At 37.1% G+C, this 20,694-nt stretch overlaps 2 protein-coding genes across 2 annotated transcripts; both read right to left on the reverse strand.

Annotated features, from left to right (window-relative positions):
• Positions 1–863: 863 nt before the first annotated feature.
• On the reverse strand, positions 864–1,785 carry LOC145215331 (uncharacterized). The gene has a single exon (XM_080084020.1). The coding sequence runs from the start codon at positions 1,530–1,532 to the stop codon at positions 1,044–1,046; it is 489 nt and encodes a 162-aa protein (XP_079940146.1). The 5' UTR covers positions 1,533–1,785; the 3' UTR covers positions 864–1,043.
• LOC145212046 (uncharacterized) lies at positions 1,781–16,164 on the reverse strand. Its single transcript, XM_080080079.1, has 13 exons — positions 16,147–16,164; positions 15,077–15,249; positions 13,629–14,494; positions 13,318–13,398; positions 12,649–12,774; positions 12,058–12,144; positions 11,838–11,945; positions 10,758–10,829; positions 9,592–9,695; positions 9,058–9,204; positions 7,842–7,964; positions 7,623–7,712; positions 1,781–1,804 (listed from the first exon to the last, which is right to left on the reverse strand). The coding sequence occupies exons 1-12, from the start codon at positions 16,162–16,164 to the stop codon at positions 7,650–7,652; spliced, it is 1,968 nt and encodes a 655-aa protein (XP_079936205.1). The 3' UTR covers positions 1,781–1,804; positions 7,623–7,649.
• Positions 16,165–20,694: the final 4,530 nt, after the last annotated feature.

Below are 20,694 nucleotides of genomic sequence, written 5' to 3' on the forward strand. Positions count from 1 at the left end.
TGTGGCCCGTGCGAATCATTTTTAAACATATCCGGCTTGAGGGATTAATCCTAAATTTACTTTTTCAGGATCCATGATTGAGATTGATGACAAATGTGATTATATCTGAGCTTCTGGCAATCAAAATAGAGTTGCAGTTTACTTGTGGAAACTCGCTGGTTTGTGAAAATGCACAGATGGTTGTGTTTGGTCCGATGCAACTTATAAAGGTGTGTTGTTTCTTGATATTAACTAAAAATTATGGTAATCCTGAACGGCAGTCCTAATGGCAAAGTTCAGAACCACATTGGATTTTATGGCACATTTCGCCGAGATCTCGGGTGTGCACGAATTTTCAGGTGTGCAAGTGTGCATGACCAAATATTAAGGTGTGCAAGAACCAGTTAAGTGTGCACCTCATCAAGAAAAAGCTAACCGATTTACAAATATTTAACAAAATCCCAAAATAGCCTTGCAATGCAATTGCGCCACTGGTTAACTAATATAAAACGAAAATTTCGAAGGCGGATTTTTTTTAAAGAGAACAAACACACAAGGTGTCACAAACCTAAATAAAGTCTCAAGTGTGCAATCAAACTTGAAAAAAATAGTCTCAGGTGTGCAGCTGCCATACTATCCATACTGGGTTCAGAATACATCAGAAGTTTTGAAAACTAATATAAATACAATTGTAACCCAGTACATCTGGAGTTTTTTATTTTCACACCCAAGCCTCATCACTTCAACAAATGCTTTTTGAGTTTTTTATTAATTAAAAAAAAATGTCAAACCTGCAACTTTCTTACCAAAAATTCTTTGTTTTTTTAGATTTGATCTGGGAAATGATGCTCTGTGAAATATCTCTTGAAATTTTTGAATTCTCATCAAATTTTTGAAAAGTAAGTTTTATTTTTACATTTGTACCAAAAATCGTCACTAAAATACAGCAATTGTGCACATAGATGAGAAAATGAAATAGTAATTTTATTTACAGTAAAAAAGTGAACTTCTTCCACAATAATTCTGTCACTGACAAAACTTTCGTTGTTTTGTAACAAACTTAATCACTTGGTCAACTTCGCTTTGCTGTTTTGCAATTTCCTTTCACTTATTGCAATCAATTTTTCTCGTTGTTCCTCAGTTATATCCTCCGCTGTTTTGTAAACTTCGATCGCTTTTGTGTAACATTCGATTGCTTCTTTGATTCGTGAAGTTGTCTCACAAACAGCACCAAGATTGTTCAACAAGTGACCGTAGATGTAATACTTTGAACTTTCATTCCCGAACTTTGTTTCCATAAGTTCAAGTCCAAGTTTTATTGTTGTTTCACTCGATGCAAAATCACCGATGTGATGTTGACTCACTTCAATGTGATGCAAACACCGAACCTCCTTTTTACATCGAATTTTTTCATTTATTTGAAGGTCACGGATTTGCTGAACCATGTCACGCATCAGTGGGATCACGTGATCGCGCACGATTTCTATGTTTCTCGACTCCGAAGATGAATCGGAATTTTTCATCAAATGTTCGATTGTTTTTCGAATTTCCATCGCACAACCCACTACACTTTTCGCTACAGCGGAGTCGGGATTTTTGTTTGCATAGAAATCTGCGGCAACGCTAAACAACAAAATGGCTTCCAAATATTCGCCGTCATCTCTAAATTTTGTGGCTTTTTCTTTCAGGTTTTCTGCAGTGACCCCTGGTTGACCAGTGATTGACCTTGAAAGTTGTTGTTTTGTCGTTTTTGCTTCGTCATATTTTTTTGTTTTTAATAAATCAACATAATTATCAATACGTTGATTGAATTCGTCAGTTTGATCTGCAGAGAAACAAAAAAATAATGTTTTTTTTTAGTTTCATGAAAAAAACAGTCTATTATACTTTGACATCGGTTCATGTAAATCAAAAGTGTTTTGAAAATAAATGTGTTTTTGAGTGTTACGGTAAGGAACAATTATTTTAGTAATTAATTTATTTTAAAATCTAATCATTAAAAAACGATTGCGTGTTAAAATTTAAATCAAAACGTACGCTGTTAGTCTGTGTGACGTAATAACTAGGTTGTGACGACAAATGCTAAGTAACGATGCAGTTGTATGTTTGTTTTTATTTTGAATTGGGGATTTTTTTTCTCCAACCTGATATCTGATTTCAAAGAAAATTGGATTTGCGTACAAAATAAACTTGTCATTTTTTTTTAATTTAAGCTGTTTAATTGGTTTTGGCATTGATTTTATCTTGGACCGCGGAAAATTACAAAACGTCTGTTGTGTAAATGAAACTGTTTGAAAACCACTGGCCTACAGGTATTTGAAAAAGTCAGTAGGCCCGACATAAGTGTCAATATAATGTTGGTTGGCCTTCACAAAATTAAACGTTCCCTATCCCTAAGCTAAACAAATAAAGTGTACAAAAAACTTAACAGATTTTGAACTTTACCTTTTGGTGGTCAGATTAAGTTCGCATTGTTTCATCACAATAATAATAATGTATCACACTTTGAGGGTGAATAAAACAAAAAACTTTATATTTTACAAGATATTAATATTTTATCTGCTAATAACGCTGTGGGCCACGGAACATTGTGGACCGCGGGCAGCGTGTTAGAGACCTGTTGTCGAGGAGCGCGCAGAACAATTTGCATGTGAACCTGAAGCGCCAGACTGCTTCGTACCAAGCTGTGAGATAGAGGAGTCCTAGTAGGGCAACGACCTTTCTCTTGTTTCGGTGTTGATTTGCCGTGTCTGAATACAGTTAGCTGATACAAATTGGTTTGATGCCTTAATTTCCGTCGTTGCTATACAGGTTTCCCGGAGTGCAGTTTTGGCAAATATCTTTACGGATTTTTATTGCCCGATACTTTGTCGCGTTTTCATGGTAGAAAGTGTGAGTTGGACAACGGTCACGGCCTTTTTCGAATGAGAAGAGGTAAATTTGAAAGAAAACGCATCTGACTCATTATAGAGCAAAATGTCATATTATTTGGGACATCGTATCAGAGTTGCAAACGGGCCTGAAATTTCAGCCCGAAACCGGCCCGAACCCGAATCGTTTTTTAGAAACCCGTTTAGGCCCGAAAGTTTAATTGACAGGCCTATACATTAACAAACAAACACAATCAACAATTGGTCTTGAACAAGGCGATTTAGGGTTGTTTGGCAATAGGCCAGGACCAGCAGCTGGCTACTCAGCTAGTCAAACTAAAAAAAATGGCACAGAGTGTAAAGTCAGGTCCGAATCAAGCCCGTTAATTTTAAGAAACCTAAAACCGAACACGTCCCGAACCCAGACCGAAACGCAAAAATTTACAGTCGTTATTGAAAAGAGTGGTCATACTCAGGCACAATAAAAGCTCCACCACTTTGCAGCCTTGCCTACACTAGAAAAAATGTTGGCTTATATTAGGCCAAAGCGGCTTGTCTTAAGCCAATTTGGCTTATAATACGCCAAAAAGTACAATTGGCTAAATTTTAGCCTTGAAAATGGCTTATTTTAAGGTGGCCAGATCCAAGACACTTGATTGGCTCGAAACAAGCATTCTTGGCTTAAAGACGTGTTGCTTAAATCTGTTGGCTTGAAATAAGTCGCAAACCAAAACAAGCCGGCTAACTGTTAGCTAAAATTGGCTTGTTTTGCCCATGACAGATTTAAGCCACTTGGTTGGCTAGAAATTAGTCAAACAATATTCTGCTTAAATTCGTTGGCTTGTAATGGGCCGTATTCCAAAAAGGCATCATTCAAGCTTAAAAAACCGCCCGAATTTAGTCCCGGATGTATAGCTAAAGCTAATGATGAACACAAATATGTGGCATCAAATATTCTGTCTGAGTTTTTAAGGAATACAGACCTTCGTTGATTTTTTTTCGCATGCAAATCATCGGCATTAACCCGATATATTTTTTGTGGGGATTTTATTTTATAGTATAATTGGTATAATAGTATAATTTTTTTGAACCTAAGAAAAATACCACAGAAAAATGTTTTATTTTAGTTTGCATCAGAATCACCATTTTTAAAAATCTACTTTTAATCGTGTTGGTCCGGATTTACAATTATCGGGGTATTGCGCAACGTTGCGTCATCTGCCTCGTGCTGATGGCTGTTTTAAGTTCGCACTTTGTTCGTGTTTTTAAAGGAGTTAGGGTTTGTTAATATTTTGGAAAAAAGTCATAATAAGTATAAATAGATTTAATAAGTATAATAGATGTGTATGTTAAAAAATAAAAATGGAATTGGCCAGAAACGGAACGTGGTTGCGAAAGCTGGGAATACAGTGAAGACTGTTTGCGTCAACTAAAAGGTAAATTTTTGGGTGACACTAAAACGCTGAATGGGCGGGATGGGCGGGACGTCGCGGAAACCGCTCAATATCGGGTAAATTGCTGACGGTTAGTGCTATTAGGGTTAGGTTGAGGTTTTATAATAGTATATGAATCAAAAAATGTCCCTGCTTAAAACTTATTCAACTATTTCCTGACATTAGGCAAAAATGCTATGGCGGGACGTCGCGGGAGATGGCGGGACGTTTCGGGCGCGGAATGTAGTGTTCGGCGGAATTTTTTTTAATGATTTTCTATTATAAAACCTTATCCCAACCTTAATAGCTCCAACCGTCAGCAATTTAACCCGATATTTAGCGGTTTTCACGACGTCCCGCCCTCCATTCCGCCCGTCCCGCCCATTCAGCGTTTTAGTGTCACCCAAATTTTTCATTCAGGCTTTGAGAAGAATGAACATATTTTTAGCCAGTTGTTTTGTTATTTGTAGGATGTGGATTAACTGCAAAGGACCGACTTGTATGATGAATATAAAAGTGAGTTTGCAAAGGTGGCTTTCTGTTTGAGAAGAAAGTGTTTTGACACGTGCATTTTTCTGGTATGTATGTTCATTTAACCTAGTTGTTCTGTGATACATATCTAGGATAACGGTAATTGGTGATTCTGTTCATTTTTTAGATTTATTGGAGATTATTTCCAAATATTACAGTCTATACAGCTCCAAATTGAAACACAAATATTATCAATTAATTCTAGGATAATAAAGTACAAAATGCAAGCCAGTTCTAAAGAGTGTCCCTTGTCATTGTAAAAATATTCAGTCACAATCTTCCAACTTTACTTTTTAATAAAAAACTGAAACTGTAATTTGTTTTATTTTAAACACAGGAAAAAAGAGAAGCAAAAGAAATTTTCTTTAGAGAAAGTGTTTTGACATGGAAAGTCCTTTGTATGGATTGTAGAACTTTTGTACAGTTGCTTTATATCACATGTTTTATTTGGAATACCCATTTTTATGCATATCCCTGTATGTTGCCCAGCTTAGTACATCACACAATGTTTAGTAAACTACAAATGCAGGTGATTTACTCAATTTGTCATAAGCGTCTGATATGCCATTTTTTGTGTGCACATCCTCCACCAATTCTTACACATATAACCAAATTTTGTTGTTGTTGTTTTTATGTATACCATTGTTTCAACATGTCATTTTCATTTCACCTTTTTATTACTACACAAGTTTTTAGTGTTTGTCATGAATTTTAATGTACTTTAACAATTACATTAACATCTGTGATTACCAGCATTATTTTAAATAAAACAAAAACAATGTTGTTACTTATGTCAGTGTTTGCTTGTATGTTACATAGAGCCTGTATATAAGTCACTAGTAATTTCAACTTTGTGTGTCACCTTTACAAAATCCCATAACCATTCACCATGGCTGTCATGTTTTGATTTTTATGTTGAATCTGTCCACATGTTTGCATATCTTTAACTTTATCACTTCTTTTTTAGCACAACCCAAACCATTACACTTTATATATGGTTGACCCTTGGTTCAAAGCTTGAAGCACGAATCACAACTGATTTCATTTCAGTTGTGTATTTTTGCAAGTAGACAACCAAGTACCAACTAAAGATAAAGAGTAATGTTTGGGTTTGGTCCCAAAAGAAGTGTTTAAGTTAAAGATATGCAAACATGTGGACAGATTCAACATAAAAATCAAAACATGACAGCCATGGTGAATGGTTATGGGATTGTTTGAAGGTGACATAAACATAGTCGGCTTGGATTTAGCCACTGAAACCAAATTGGCTTAAAACCATCCGGCTAGAAACGGGTCGTGGAAAAACCATCCGGCTAGAAACGGGTCGTGAAATGCTGTGCTGGTGATTATCGATGATGTGAGTGGAAGATTTTTAAAACCTGTTTTTTTCTTAGCCACTAGAGGTCGATGCAAAAGCCCATAAATAAAAAAAGAGGGGAAGGTAAACTTTGGGTGGCCTTTAAATGTCTGTCAAATTCTGGTGGGTAATAAGACATGCTTTTGATTTCCGCGGTTTGTTGGGACGATAGGTAGCGGAAACAGTTAAATGGTTCATATACTAGCGTGGCGAGTTTTCTGTGTGGTGGGAAGTTTTTAAACCTTATGGCCAATTTTCTAATGTTGCCATGGTAATCACATCTCGAGAATTTTTAAGTAGCTACAAACAAACCTAAAACCACAATTTAATTGAACATAATGTGTCAAAACATCCGCTGTCTGTGGTTTCACCTAGGTTGAATTGTGTACCATAAGTCAAATTAACTTACAAGATTGAAATTCTTTGTCCAGATAGTATTAAATTATTTCTAAAGTAATAACTAACACCAACGATTTTGTGACAAACTGCCCTTTTACTATGTGAAATATTTTGAGGTGTTGGTTGTCGCTACACAAATATTGCCTTTCCAGCAAACTGGCAGCGGACGCTTGTGGCTTACATTTCATTGCCAACCTTAGAAAAAGAACGTTTTTGCTCGTCTTGACATGTGGAATCATCGACTTCTTGAGGGAAAAAGTGGGGTCCCCAATTATAACGGTTTAAGGCTTAAATAGGGGTAACATGATTAAAACTCAATTTCTATTCGACCTCTGTGATAAACGAGTTATTGTGGAATACAAATTGCTCGCGAACAAAAAAGTTCCGCACCCTGGCATTATTTAACAGAAGTTAAAGGTTCAATGCAAAAATTTATAACAAACGTTACCGGCATAACTACGCAATGTAACGGTTCAATGTATCTCATACCTGGTTGTTGCTGGTTGCTGGAGGTGGGGATTTCCCCTTGTTGGATAGAAGTTTGTTCTGCTTCATTGGCGCCCTCTGTTGGTTCGGTTGATCGTTCCTCGGTGTTGTTTAAAGTGGAAGGCACTAAAATATAAGTGGTTTCACAAATAGACTTTAATTTATCCTACAGTCGTGTTTAGTTATTTTATCAACGTGACAAAGACACAGAAACGTTTTGTTACAAACTGTCCAGTTACCCAGTGTAATTATGGCCACATAACTATTTGTGAGCTTAATTTATTGGCTACTTTTTAACGACTTGAATTTGTTTTCACAAAATGATTTGCAGCTTAGCAATGTGTGATATGACGTAATATTTTGCCAAACTGTTGAAATACGATTTTTAACTATAGGCTGAATACGAAAACAACTTTATATTACTATGTCAGATGCAAAAACCGGGATTTTTATTGCAGAACTGGTTGAGGCTTAAGTATGAAAACGAAAAATCGTGATTTGAGAAGTCAAGCGCTAAATGTCAACACACGATTTGCAATCATTTTGTGCATAATGTGATTAGTTTACCTGTTGGTGGTTGTGGTGATTTTCTGTTCAAACGTGAGATAAACTTTCGTACCGTCGTAAACAGTCCTTTGGAACCACGTCTGGTGGGATCTGAACAAAATCAAATTTATTTTTGATTTTGTAATTGTTCTTCAAAAAAGGGTGAAAACTTTCAACAATGTAACTTTCAGCATTGGTATACGATTGATAGAAGTTACAACCAGTCAATGCATGTTATACCCAGTTGCTGCGGGCTGCTGCTGGTGGAAGTCTCCCCTTGTTGAGGAAATGACTGTACATGCTCTTTTGCGCCATCTGTTGGTTCGGTTGATCGTTCCTCGGTGTCACCTGATGTGGAGGGCACTAAAATATTGGTGGTTTACTACTAGACACTTTTATACTGTATTGTTTCGTTTTGTAACAGAAGAATATTACTTATAAACATAGGTTATTTGCTAAAGAAGTGCCGGATTGATTTTGTTTGAGTTGTCAAATATTAACTTTCCACTAAAATATAGTGCGTAAGACTCCACATATTAAACAGTTGCAAGTGCAGTTGAGAGTTGGCTGCGTAAGCTTCATAACAGCGAAAAGGCCAACCTACGCTGACGGGTTACTGTATGTTTAAAAACGTTTACAAATTATAAAGGCGAGTTAAAGTTCGGTAAGCCCTGGAATGAAACCAATAGATATAAATCGACTAGTTTATGTTGTTGCTATTTTCTCGTCTAATCTACTTTCAGCAAAACATTAAAGTTTGAAATTTTCATCAGAAATGGAATAATGCTGTAGGAAGGTTCGTCGCACTTAAAAATTGATAAGGGCCTCGTTTATCCTGGTGAAAGGCTTTGTAGTTTATGAAAGTAAGAAAATCAAATAGTTGTCAAGTTGTGTTATATCAAAATGTCAATCAGGCGACGATATGAAAACTGTACACCAACATTCTACTCGTTTGGAAATTATTCGTTTTCTCATGAACGCTTTCGTTCATTTCTATCCATACATCTCTTACACTTACCTGTATTTTTCACTTCCTTGATTTCCAATATCTGGGTATAAAAATATATATTACAACGAAAGTTTTCCCACATCTGTTTTTAAGTTCACTTTATAAGTAAGCATTACATGCAATGGAACAAATGTAATCTAACCGGTGTCCACGACTGACCTTAAAACACTTCACACTGCGCTATCTGGTTTAACCTCTAAAAAAGTCCACAGCTATATAGGATTGAACGAAAATATTTAATAAACAGCAATATTTATAAGGACACGGTGAAGCTTTCTTCCTACAGAAACAATCAGGCTTTTAAACAGAATTTGAAACTATAGGACCCAATGTAAATGGCACAGTTAATAAACTTCCAAACAAGATTACAGTTTTAAGATAAAAAGCCCGTTGTAGGTTTCCAATCTACAATCCAACATAAGGATTTAACTTCAGTAAATTACTTGCCTTTTTTGCTTCTTCTTGAGCTGATTCTTCAGTGTTTTGAGATGCTGCTGATGTTGTTGGTGAGTCAAGTTCCTCAAGAGTGGTGGCGTAGTTTGTTGGAAAAACTCCTTCCTTTCCGTTGCATCGACCTCTGGCCCAACCTTCCTCCTCCTGTGTAATTGCAAGCAGAAAAAGTTTGACACAAAAGCTTTATAACCTATCTAAAGTTTTATTTTCTACCAATTTACCCAAGAATTTACCCATGTTCATGAAACTGGTAAACATTTTTTAAATTAACATTGTTTAGAATACTTGACCAATCACTTGACTGGTAAAAAAAGACAAACAATGTTACATCAATCAGAAATAATTGTTCCCCCATAGTGTAACCGTTTTTGTAGAAACTGGTCTTGTGGACTCATTAATCGCTTTATTACAAAATAGGTGTAACGTTGTACATTATAACATGGTATTTCACATTTTTTATGTGTTGTTTATTTTTGTAGTGAAAATGTAGCATTGGGATCCAATAAATACTAAACCATAGGTACCCACATCATTATACACGTCGATTATGTCACCAACTTTCAATTGCAGTTCATCGGCGTTTCCTGGTTCGTAGGAATAAGTAACTTCCATTCGTCGTAACACCTCCACATCTGACCACAATAAAGACGAATATTTTTAAGTCGATTTGCCATTAAACGATAAACGAAAAGTACGTTGTTGAAATATGTTCCAAGTAAAACAAAATAGTTTAACAAAAAATGTTTTTTGGGATTTACAGTAAGACAGATTTTTCACGAATTCCATTTTAACATCTCGATCAATAGCAAATGTCAAGACCAAATTTTTAAATTATAATTTTTGTTTGTAGAGTTTTGAATCATAATGAGGATATTGATTTTGGAACCATGTGCAGCCAATATCTAGTGGACATGAACAAGCTTCTATGGGCCAAACGGGTTGGGGCACCAACAATTGTGGAAAACGATGGCAAAACAAACTGACTTCGGAGGTAAAAACCTTTTTTAGAAAATTTAATTTTTTTGTCTTTTTTTGAATATTAGCTCATGATAAAACGTTAAAGTTTGTTACTACGCAATAAGACATGATGTTAAGTCGAGTTTTATCAAAAACAATAAATCACAGGTGGTTAGATTGTAGAGCCTCGCGACTGGTTCCTCCATCGAGCCCCCTGACCCCTTTCAGTCGTGAGATTCCCACTCTGCGCCACATTCACTTTCCTGTGAGCCTGTCACATAACACCTCATAATACAGTGTAGATACAATGCATAATGCCACTATCCACTAACTGTACCCGACACTTTTTAGCGCTCTGTAACGTGTTAACTGGAGATGTACCGAATATTCGGTTTGTCGAATTTATTCAACCGAATCGGCTACTTTTGCAAAGATTCGGTTTCGGCCGAATAATTTTTTGCGATTCGTCCGAAACCGAGTCTTTTACAAACACACATGTAAAGCGTTAACGCTTTTCTTCTGCTTAGTACCTACTAAAATCGCGTCAATCATTATATTTTTAACACAATATCGCTTTTCCGACTGCAACAGCAATGCATTGTCGGGCTGCAAATAATGTTTAAGGCACTGTCAAACCCCACAGAACTAAAATGAGGACGAAACATTAATTGCCTGGTAAATAACTTATGTTTTCATGTCAAACGCGTAGGGCACGACTTTATCTGTGATTGGTTTACCTGTAGGTTGCTGTGGTGATGAGCTGCTGGAAGTAGGACGGTTTTCTGTAGGTAACCTTCCAATGTGTTTTCCTTATGTTACCTTTTCAGCGCTACATATTTATTTATTTCTCTCAATTGCAGATTTTCACGTAATATTGTCTTATTTGATTTATTTCACTGTTCGTTCTAGTTGCGTGCTTTGTTTCGCATTACCTCGCTGGATTTTTCGCATAAATAGTTGTCGCTCTCGGATGTGCCCAGTAACCTTCATAAATTGTTTTGGCCTATGATTGGTCAACCTCCGGTCGGCAGACAGCAGTGTTTTGAGGGACGTTTAGTAAAAGGTCGATTTGCTATATCGATTTGACTTTACGTCGTGGTTATTTTTTATATATAGAGTATATTTAACTTGATACAATGTTTATTAGCCTATGGAAAAGTTAGGAAGAATCGCAGGGCTTCGTTTACAGAATTGGAAGGGGGCATAGAATATATTAGATTAGCAGGTTCTTTAAAGCGTTTTTGGTCCAGGTAACATGTGCATCTCATATCCTGGTACTTCTAACACAATGGACCAGAAAAACTTTTTTAGAAAAGTAATCACTATCACCTGTTTGAATGTTCGCGATTTACTTCATTTATTATTTTTTGGATATCTGGACTCTTTGTGGAATAATATGAACCAACTGAACTTCACAAGTTCAGCGGTAAGCCCGTCAAATATCGAAACAAGCACTGTTGCCTGCAAGTCCAAGAAAGACTCTGTCGTGGGTTCGAGTCCCATCAGAGCCCTTGCCATTTGGAATGATCGGCTGGTTTGGTATACCGCGTTTAAAAGACTGATCCTAGTGATTTAGTTATAACTACGCCGTTATCACTGATCTGAATAAACGCTTGAGGGTTGATCCCAGTTACGAAATTACGTGCATCCTAACTGCTTAGCTGTCAGGTTGTTGCTTAACTAAAGCTAAGTTTATTGATGTTACGAGAAATAACTTTAAACCGGCTCAGGCATAATCGCGGTCGTTCACACACATTTGCGTTAGTCAGGTCATAAGCTTCAAAACAAGCACACAAGTCCCAATTATTTGATTCTACGTGTCCATAATTGGTTACCTGCAGGTTGCTGTGGTGATATGCTGTTGAAACGGGCGATCAACTTTTGTACGGACGGGTTGAATTTTTCGTCATCGTTTCTAATGGCGTCTGAACAAACAAATGGGTGAAATGTGTTTTTTTTCTCACTGCCTATAAGTATTCTTGGTAACAATACGTTTATCAATAACTAGAAGTTCCTACGAGCCAACGTATCTCATACCCGATTGCTGTGCATTGCTGCTAGTTGGAGTTTCTTCTTGTTCATAAGAAGGCAATTGTTTGTTTTTCTGTGAGGTGCCGGCTGATGCTAATGACAATAAATCATTGTTGGTTAAGTATTGGTGCTATTGTGTTACCTACAATGATTTTTGTTTTCGCCTATACATATTTTAATAAATATATAACTTATTTTCGGACCTATTTCCTCGTAAAGTTATACGAGTTGCCGCTAAACCAATATTGACTTTCCACCATACTGGCAACGCATGTTTGCTGTCGTTTAAGGCAGTGATTTTCAAAGTTTAACACAAATGGCAGAAATAGCTTTTCTTTCATAAAAGTAATTCTCCGCTATCACCACTTTGAATGTTTCTTCGTGATTTACATCATTTATTTTTGTGTAACAAACAGATTCGTCGTGAAATATTAAAAATATAATTGCGTGGGTCCGTTATCAATTGGTTGAGTGTGACATTGATTTTAATATGCGCCAAGTGTTCCGCGACTTAAAGTAGGTAAAACAAAAACTGGTAAATTTATAATGATTTTCTAAATTATCGGAATTTCCATTATCGTTTTGTCCACCCCATACCTAGTTGCTGCGGTTTCCTGGATGTAGGAGTTTCCCCTTGTTGAGAAGAAGATGGTGACCGTACCACTTGTGCTTCATATATCGGTTTAATTGTCTTTTTTATGGCCGCACTTGTTGTAGAGGGGCCTGAAAGTTGATTGCTTATAGATATCTTTATTTAGTGAAGACATTTGCCTTGCTTTCCGAGAGAAATAAAACCAAGATTTATTTGAAACATCGTCTGTGCACCGAGTGAAATTGTTTGACGTTCGGTTGCCAAAAGACGAATATTGACTTTACAACAAACTGGCAGAGGGCTGTTACGGCTTTATATTGACCTTTTTTAAATCTCAAAAGTTTTAAAAAACGATCGAACAAACAGCAATGTTACGACAAATAAAACAAAGTTTAATCAATGAAAAATAGTTTTGATTGATCAGATCGGAAATGGAAGACCTGCGGACATTTAGCTCTAAAAGTGCGCTCTGTATAGTTTTGCCGTTGTAAGAACCAAACCTTGGGATTACATTACACAAAATTGTTAGTGCGGCCTCGCGAGTAGTCAGGTGGCTTCATAAACTGAGCATCTCACCCTAGTTCTAGTACGGGGATGCTGAAGGTTTTATACGAAAAAACAATTGACATTGTTAAATCCTACTATTTTTTTTTTACTCTGGGAGGATTTTTTACCTTGCTGAGAAGAAGGCAACTCTTGTACGCCCTCCGCTGTTTCGCTTAACCGTCCTTCGGTTCCACCCGATGTGAAGGGCACTGAAATATAGATGGGTGATATGACAAAACGACTTAATACCTTTAGATTTTTTTATGTTACTGTGTAACTTCTGAACCGCCAAGAAATATAACAGATCACATTGTCACATTATCTCTCAACTTAATTGTTTTGACTACCAGTTCCAAAGCGTCTCGGGCAAGGAAATCTGCTTCTACTCGGGGTTACTTCTTATTATAATAAATTTATATGTATTGACCGATTAATTTACCGTGAAAACTTCCGGACCGGGGTGAAAAATGGTGAAGAGGGACGCGTCGACTTTCGCTGACTTGCGGTTGCTCGTCTAAATCCATTTGAGTCAGAGTTGTCAAAACTTGAGAAAGTAGCTTGGTAGTTTGTTGCTTATCCAAACGCGTTTTCAATTCTTCTTTTATTTCAGTCATTGTAGGACGTTTTGTTGGATCTTGATCCCAGCATCGCTTCATCAGTAGTTGGAGTTGCTCTGCGATTTCTTTGTCTTCACCGACCAAAGTTTGTATCCAATCCTGTATTTCCTGGCAGTCTGGTCTTTTTCCTTTCTTGATTTCCTCTAATAACTCTCTTCGCTCTTCCTGAGTCAGACGTGGATACGGAGCTTTACGATTTAGTGCCCAGTGGATGATCATTGAAAATGCGTAAACATCATGTTGCTTCCTAGGCTTCATGCTGAGGTCCTTCAGTTTTTCAGGAGCTGTGTAATAGGGAGTGAATTGAGGCCTTTCTTTCTTGGTTCGTGCCAAAGGATTCACATTTGCCGAAATACTGTAAGTTGCCAGTTCGGCCCCGCCAAAATCGATTATTTTGCAATGGAGCTCTTTAGAAAACATAACATTTTCGGGTTTTAAGTCCTGATGAATTAAACGTTTATCAGGTAAATTGTGACAGAAAGCCATTGCTGATGCTACTTCGTATAAAATACGAACACGCAAAGCAAGGCCCAGTTCTTTTGATGTATCCTGTAGTAGCTCTTTGAGATTCCCGCCTTTGTAATATGCCATCACAATTCCTATTGCGAAAGTCCATTTGACATAGCCAAAAACCCGAACGACATTTTCATGATCTGCTTTCTGCAAGTGTTCCATTTCTTCTTTGATTCTAAAAAGAGAGTTTTTTTTTCAGCTGCATGTTACGTTTTGTGCATGTAATAACGCAAAGCAAAGATCTCGGTAGGACAGGTGAGGTGGTATGTCCCCTCAACAAAATGATTGAAAACAATTTATCAAACGTCACACAACCCGCATTCCTCGCTTTTTAATCTTCGGTTTTTAGCAATGATTAAAAATGTCGCATCTCGCACCACACATCAGGAAATCAAGCAGGCCAACCAAGATTAGTAGTCACGATGGCTGGCGCGCTTTGCTGGTTAATTCATCTAAGATTGCGCAGTAGTTTGTCATTATCGTGTAGTCCATGGAATTAATGCCGCTGGACGAAGCTTTTGAGGTATAACTAGTTTTGTAAGTCCACACATATACCAGATACACCAGCACAATATATAAAATTAGCAAATGTTTTCAAAATTGCCATTTTTTAAAATTTAATTTCGATTTGTTACCTCATTATCATATTTTACAAATTGTTGTGAAGTCATCAACACAAAATTAATCTTAAATAGTACGTTTCTTCCATATTTGCGATAGATTTGCACCGCTCTATATAACAAATCGTATAACTTACGTTTTTTCAAGCCGCGCCTTTTCTTGGGTTCCACCAGATACTTCAAACACTTTGATGGCAACTTCTTGCTTTAACCCATTGTGGTATCCGAATATAACATCCCCGAAGCCTCCTGAACCGGCCACGAATTTGTCAAGGTTACATGTGATGTCACCACAATCCAATTCCCGTAACTGTGACACAGAAAGATTATGTTTTTACCCCTGATGTCCAACGTATATTTCATTGAGGTCCAACCAAGCCATACAACTAACTTAACCAATGTTATTCAAAACTTTGTTCAACCGGTTTGCAAACGAAAAGTTTTTGATTCAAATCCCGTTGGGCTTTAGTAATTGCTGAGTAATTTAAAACCCAGTTTTTTACATTGCAAGATTTGTTTTTGAAACAAATTCTCTGCTACAAATTTAGGTTTATCAGACAAGTCAGAGCGAGTTGAGTAAAACATAGTTATCGACTAGTTTCAGAGTGTTAAAATGGTTTATATAGAAAAAGAAAGCGGATTATGTCAGTAAGTCCTCCTAAACTTAACTCTTAGCTAAACATTATCAGTCACTAGAAAGCACAAAAGGGCCTTAGAGCTACTAACACAGGACCTTACATCACAGGCCTACTAATTTCCAGTAAAGTGCGCACTCAAAAATAATTCCGGCAGAGAGCGCACTCAAAAATCTTAAATGCACTTTGTAAAAAAAATGCTGACGGTTAGGGCTATGGGGGTTGGTCTGAGGTTTCACAATAACACTGAAATCAGCCCAAAAACCCAGTTTATGTTAAATTCATTCATTTAACCCTACCCCAGACGCAATTGTAATTTGAATAACTGCGCTCTTTTCACCATCGATCGGTATTTAAGAAACTTTTTGTGGTGTGAGTTTCTGTGTTAGTAGATCCTCCCAAAATAGGAAGGAACGAAAATACTTTAGGATTAAAAGAAAAATTTAAAACAAATTTATTTGAATCCCGGTAGTCTAATTTGAAACTATACTTTTTCATACGGTGGACAAATAAAACCTGTTTAGTGTAATGAACAAACAAACAAAAGAAAAAAATTTGTAGAAGTTGCTTACCTCTTTCGGCGAAGTCATGTTTCAGGCAGTTTTAAAAAATATTTTAGCAAAGAATGAATCTAACTGCAGAAGCTCTTGCTGCATAAAAACAAATTGATGTTTTTTATGTGTTTGTTGATAACCTCGCCCTACAAGTTAGGTCTGCAGTCGCAACACCAGTGCCAATAAATATCATACTTAAAGATTCTTTAGCAAATAAGCATCAATATTCTATTGTTGCTATGAAATATTACCCTTGTCGAATATACGTGTAAGATCTCCAACTTTCGATACATTTTTTTGGCTACATATAGGTTCCAACGGGGACCAAACAATGTATCGCACCAGCAAATTTGTTTTATTACTTTTTGACTCTTGACCCCTGCTGACAGCCACACATTTATCTTGTCACTGACTGAAACAAGTTTCTGCATCTCCGACTCCAATCCTTCGCAATACACGTTTCTCAAGTGACAATTTTTTTGAATAGCAAGCAAACTCTGATGACCAAAACGCTTTCTTTTCTATTTCACGGCTTTCATTTAATCAAACTAGATCGCAACTACATGTGACTGTTTAAACCAATACAACTCATATAAATCATGTGATTTATTGACTGCACTCGGAAAAGATAAAAGGTGCTTTACACTTACGTACCGAGACCGCCGGTTATTAGTTGTCACCAGACCATTAAGGGTAGGGCCTGAGGTTTAAAGCAAAAAAGCGCCTCTTTGAAAACATCGATTGTGTTTGCGTATAAACGGTTTTGTTTCTTGTTTTATTGTTTTTTTTTATTTCTGTGGAAATACCATTGTTTCGACAGCTTCTACTCAAATGTGGGACAACAGGCAATACATATACATTTTATTGAGGTCCTCCCGCACCAACAAACAGAGTAACTCGTTTTTATCAATCTTAGTTGTTTAAAAATCGAATAAATTTCAAAATTGTTGTTTGAGTTCGTGTTTTAAATGTTGCCAAACATATAGGATGTGCGGCGTTTTCCATATTGTAATTCAACGTATAAGTCAAAAACTATTAACGGCAAATTTAATTGGTACTGAACCAAGGTTAAAAATAGATGTGGAGGCAAACAGAGCTTTAGTCGAGTCTCGCCAACAATAAGGCTGGTGGGTTGGGGTAGAACGCCACTAAGGCGTAACGGGTAACCAACTTTGGGTCTCAGGTATCGTCTCACAACGATTGAAACTCGATTATTCACATGGCGCTGTTTGTATCAATCTATGTGATTCTGTTGGTTGGCCCAGACAAAAGACTTAAAACCTCAAACTAGTGAGAGGACTATAGCTTTTTTAAAAGTATTGCCGCTCGTCACTGACTCCTTTCGTAATATACGTTTTGTACATAACAAAATCTAATGCGCAAAACACTACAAATTCAGACCTGCTCTATTTCTACTTCGTAAGAGCAGTCGCCTAAATAAAGGTTGGACCGACAACACGACTCGTATGAATGAATGCGACTTATTTACAGCAGCTGAATAGAGGAACGGTGTTTTTTCACGTACTCGCCGTGACTGCCACGTTCTTAGTTGTCACCAGACCGTACAAGGGTAGGGGCTGATGGTAAAAAGTTTTTGCCGGTGAAAAAAACGACAAATACAAGAACAATTGTTGTTGCGTTGAAACTTGGCCTTGAGTCAAACCGAACAACTTAAACCTAGAAAGTGTGGTTAGTTAAACTTCATGGCTGTGTTGGGCTAAGGAAGTTACTCAATAATAAGTATAAGCGTTGCAATATCCAACATACATTGGTTATAAAAGATACCAATATTATTTATAGACGTCACCACACCAATAAACAGGAGAACACGTTTAATTAATCTTGGATGCGTTAATAATACACTAAAGCATGGGTCGGCAACCTCTGGCACGAGGTGGTTTTTCATGGCACGCCAACCGATTTGCGTGTTTATATTGAAGGAACAATTTAACCTGTTACACTGCTTGTTTATAGTTTTTATTCAGATTTACATGCACAAAACACTGCTTTTTTCTTATTATTGATATCTGCTGGCACGATCAACTATTATTTAGAGAAACGCTGGCACGCGGGGTCATTAACACACAGAAGCAACAAGTAATTGGCACGCGTCGCCTAAAAGGTTGCCTACCCCTGCACTAAAGTCCAAACTGGTCAGCTGGGTTTGTGTGGTAACTATTGGCAAACACATAACGAAATAGTTTAAATACCAAACGCCTTAAGAATGATATTTATATCTGCTAAGCATAATCCATAGTGAGAACAGCAGCATTACTTAACTTTGCCACATTCGTTTATCAAGCTTTGCCACGTAAGGTATCTCAAGCATACAAAGCCACGTTTCTAAAATTTTTGGGCAACGTGTAAGTCGAAAACAAAAGTCTACCGGCAGATTTAAATGATATTGAACTAAAGGCTAAAGTTAGGCGCGGAGGCATAAATCAGCTTATAGTCAAGTCTCGTCACGTGCCTTTGCTACAATAAAGCTGATGGGTTGGGGTAGAACGTCACTGAGGGGTGACGGGTAACCAATGTAGGGTCGTCTCACAACGATCGAAACTCGACGTGACCGCCGCGTTATTAGTTGTCACCAGACCGCACAAGGGAAGGGCTGAAGACGATTGTGGTTGCGTTGAAACTTGGCCTTGTGTCTTAAACTAAACGACTTAAATTTCGAATATGTTATGGGTGAGTTGTAAAACACCATTATGACAACACTATGCTGTGCTGCTGTGAAAATACAACGTTCATTAGTAAAAAAATCATGAGTTGTTTCAAAATTTTAAAAACGCTTTTAAACAAACATCTTATGTATTTCTTTTTTGAGCGTGTTACCAACCTTGCCACGTTCGTTTATCAGACTCTTTTTCGTAACGTATCCCAAGCATGCAAAGCAACGTTTCTCATATTTGCAGTGTTAGCAACGTGTAAATCGTAAACAAAAGCTATCGGCATTTTTGTTCAAAACTAAAGGTTAAAAATAGATGTGGAGGCATAAAAAAGCTTTCAGTCGAGTCTTGCCACGCCACTTTGTAACAATAAAGCTGGTGGGTTGGGGTAGAACGTCACTGAGGCGTGACAGGTAACCAACATTCGGGCTAAACTATCATCACAACGATCGAAACGCAATTATTCACATGGCGCATTTGTTTGTATGAATCTAAGTGATTCTGTGGTGCTGACTGCTGCAAACACAACTCAACAATTGTAGATCGGTGATTTTTATACCCAAACCTTAATTAATCGTTCTGCGGAAACGCGTTCTACAGGTTATTACTTTTTTGCATATTGCTAATCTTTGTGATTGTAATTTGTAAGCTACAACTACATTTTGTTGCCAAGCAACATACCAATGAGTAAAAAAACTAAACGTTGTCGATATTTTGTGGGTTGTATTGTATTTTGTTTGCACGTACGTCAGCAAGGAAAACAAAGTATAAGATATCATAGGTAATTTGGCTCGAAAAACACTTCACACAGCTGCAAAAATCAACCAATTGTGGAAGGAAACAAAGGTGTTTTTTGCAATTTTTTGTGTGTTTTGTGCGAATTGGGATGATAGCTTTTCCGATACGCTGGACTGGTGCTTGTGCAATTTGGGGCGTATACTCGGTATATTTCGTACAAGCGGTATCTGATGTGAGCAAAGGTCATGAGATTAGATTCACTGGGTTCACTACAAATACTTCGAACTTTTTCTGGGATATCCAACTTCTGGCTTTTCTCGTCCCAGTAAAAATACCAACCCTTCTGCTTGGTTGATGTTAATTTTTGGAAAGGGAAGTCTATTGTGTATGTAAAACTAATAAACAAATCAAACGAAAGCACCAAGCAATGCAAAAAATACAAAATCCGACACTACAATCTTTAGTCCAACTTTGTGACTTTACCCGTTCCCTCATGGGATGTTTTCACGATGCACTGAAAAGTTGCAAAATAGTAAAATAAATAAAACTATTTTTGCAGAACTACAAAATAATTAAAACGCAATCAGAAATGCTCGGGGTATAACTTGTGATACTCGTAATTGAAACTTAAAGCTCGAATCACCCAGTCCGTTGCTTGGTGGGTGAAGACTAAAAATCCTTATAGCAATAGATGTAAGTTCCGACAAATCACTTAGTCGTTCACCCTTTGGTTTTAAAGATATATATATTTCGCTATTACAGCATCGTCAGTATCTACGAACAAGCAGAAAGATTCATAAAAAATTAATGAAAACAGTATGCATAAAAGGCCTACTAATAAAAGTGTAAAAAACGTTAAAAAACGTTACTCAAGCTGCAGCGGCAACCAACGCACCGAGTGAACCACTACCGCATCAAACAAGCGAACAGACAAGAAAAAGAAAAAATACATTACAGGTGCGCGGCCGGAGGGAGGAAACAAGGCAACTTGTATATTATCGTCCGATAAAAATCCACAGGCAGAGAAAACACGCTGGTTGACGAGATAAGGCGATATAAACACAAACAAACTGGAGGGGAAGGCGAAGGACGTTATTTTACTCTAGGAAGAACCATTTTTTGGATGTTTATGCTTGCACCACTTTTGTTTAGCCATTTG

Source organism: Phallusia mammillata, chromosome 2 (assembly GCF_965637545.1).
Source record: "Phallusia mammillata chromosome 2, kaPhaMamm4.hap1.1, whole genome shotgun sequence".
NCBI classification, from domain to species: Eukaryota; Metazoa; Chordata; class Ascidiacea; order Phlebobranchia; family Ascidiidae; genus Phallusia; species Phallusia mammillata.

Bases quoted from the DNA above. Each gene is read 5' to 3' on its own strand.
- LOC145215331 (XM_080084020.1), bottom strand. From the start codon at position 1,532: ATGGAAATTCGAAAAACAATCGAACATTTGATGAAAAATTCCGATTCA.
- LOC145212046 (XM_080080079.1), bottom strand. The intron at 14,495-15,076 runs GTAAGTTATACG...CTCTCTTTTTAG, and splicing joins AAGGCGCGGCTTGAAAAAAC to AATCAAAGAAGAAATGGAAC. The intron at 9,205-9,591 runs GTGGGTACCTAT...ATTACACAGGAG, and splicing joins TAATCGACGTGTATAATGAT to GAGGAAGGTTGGGCCAGAGG.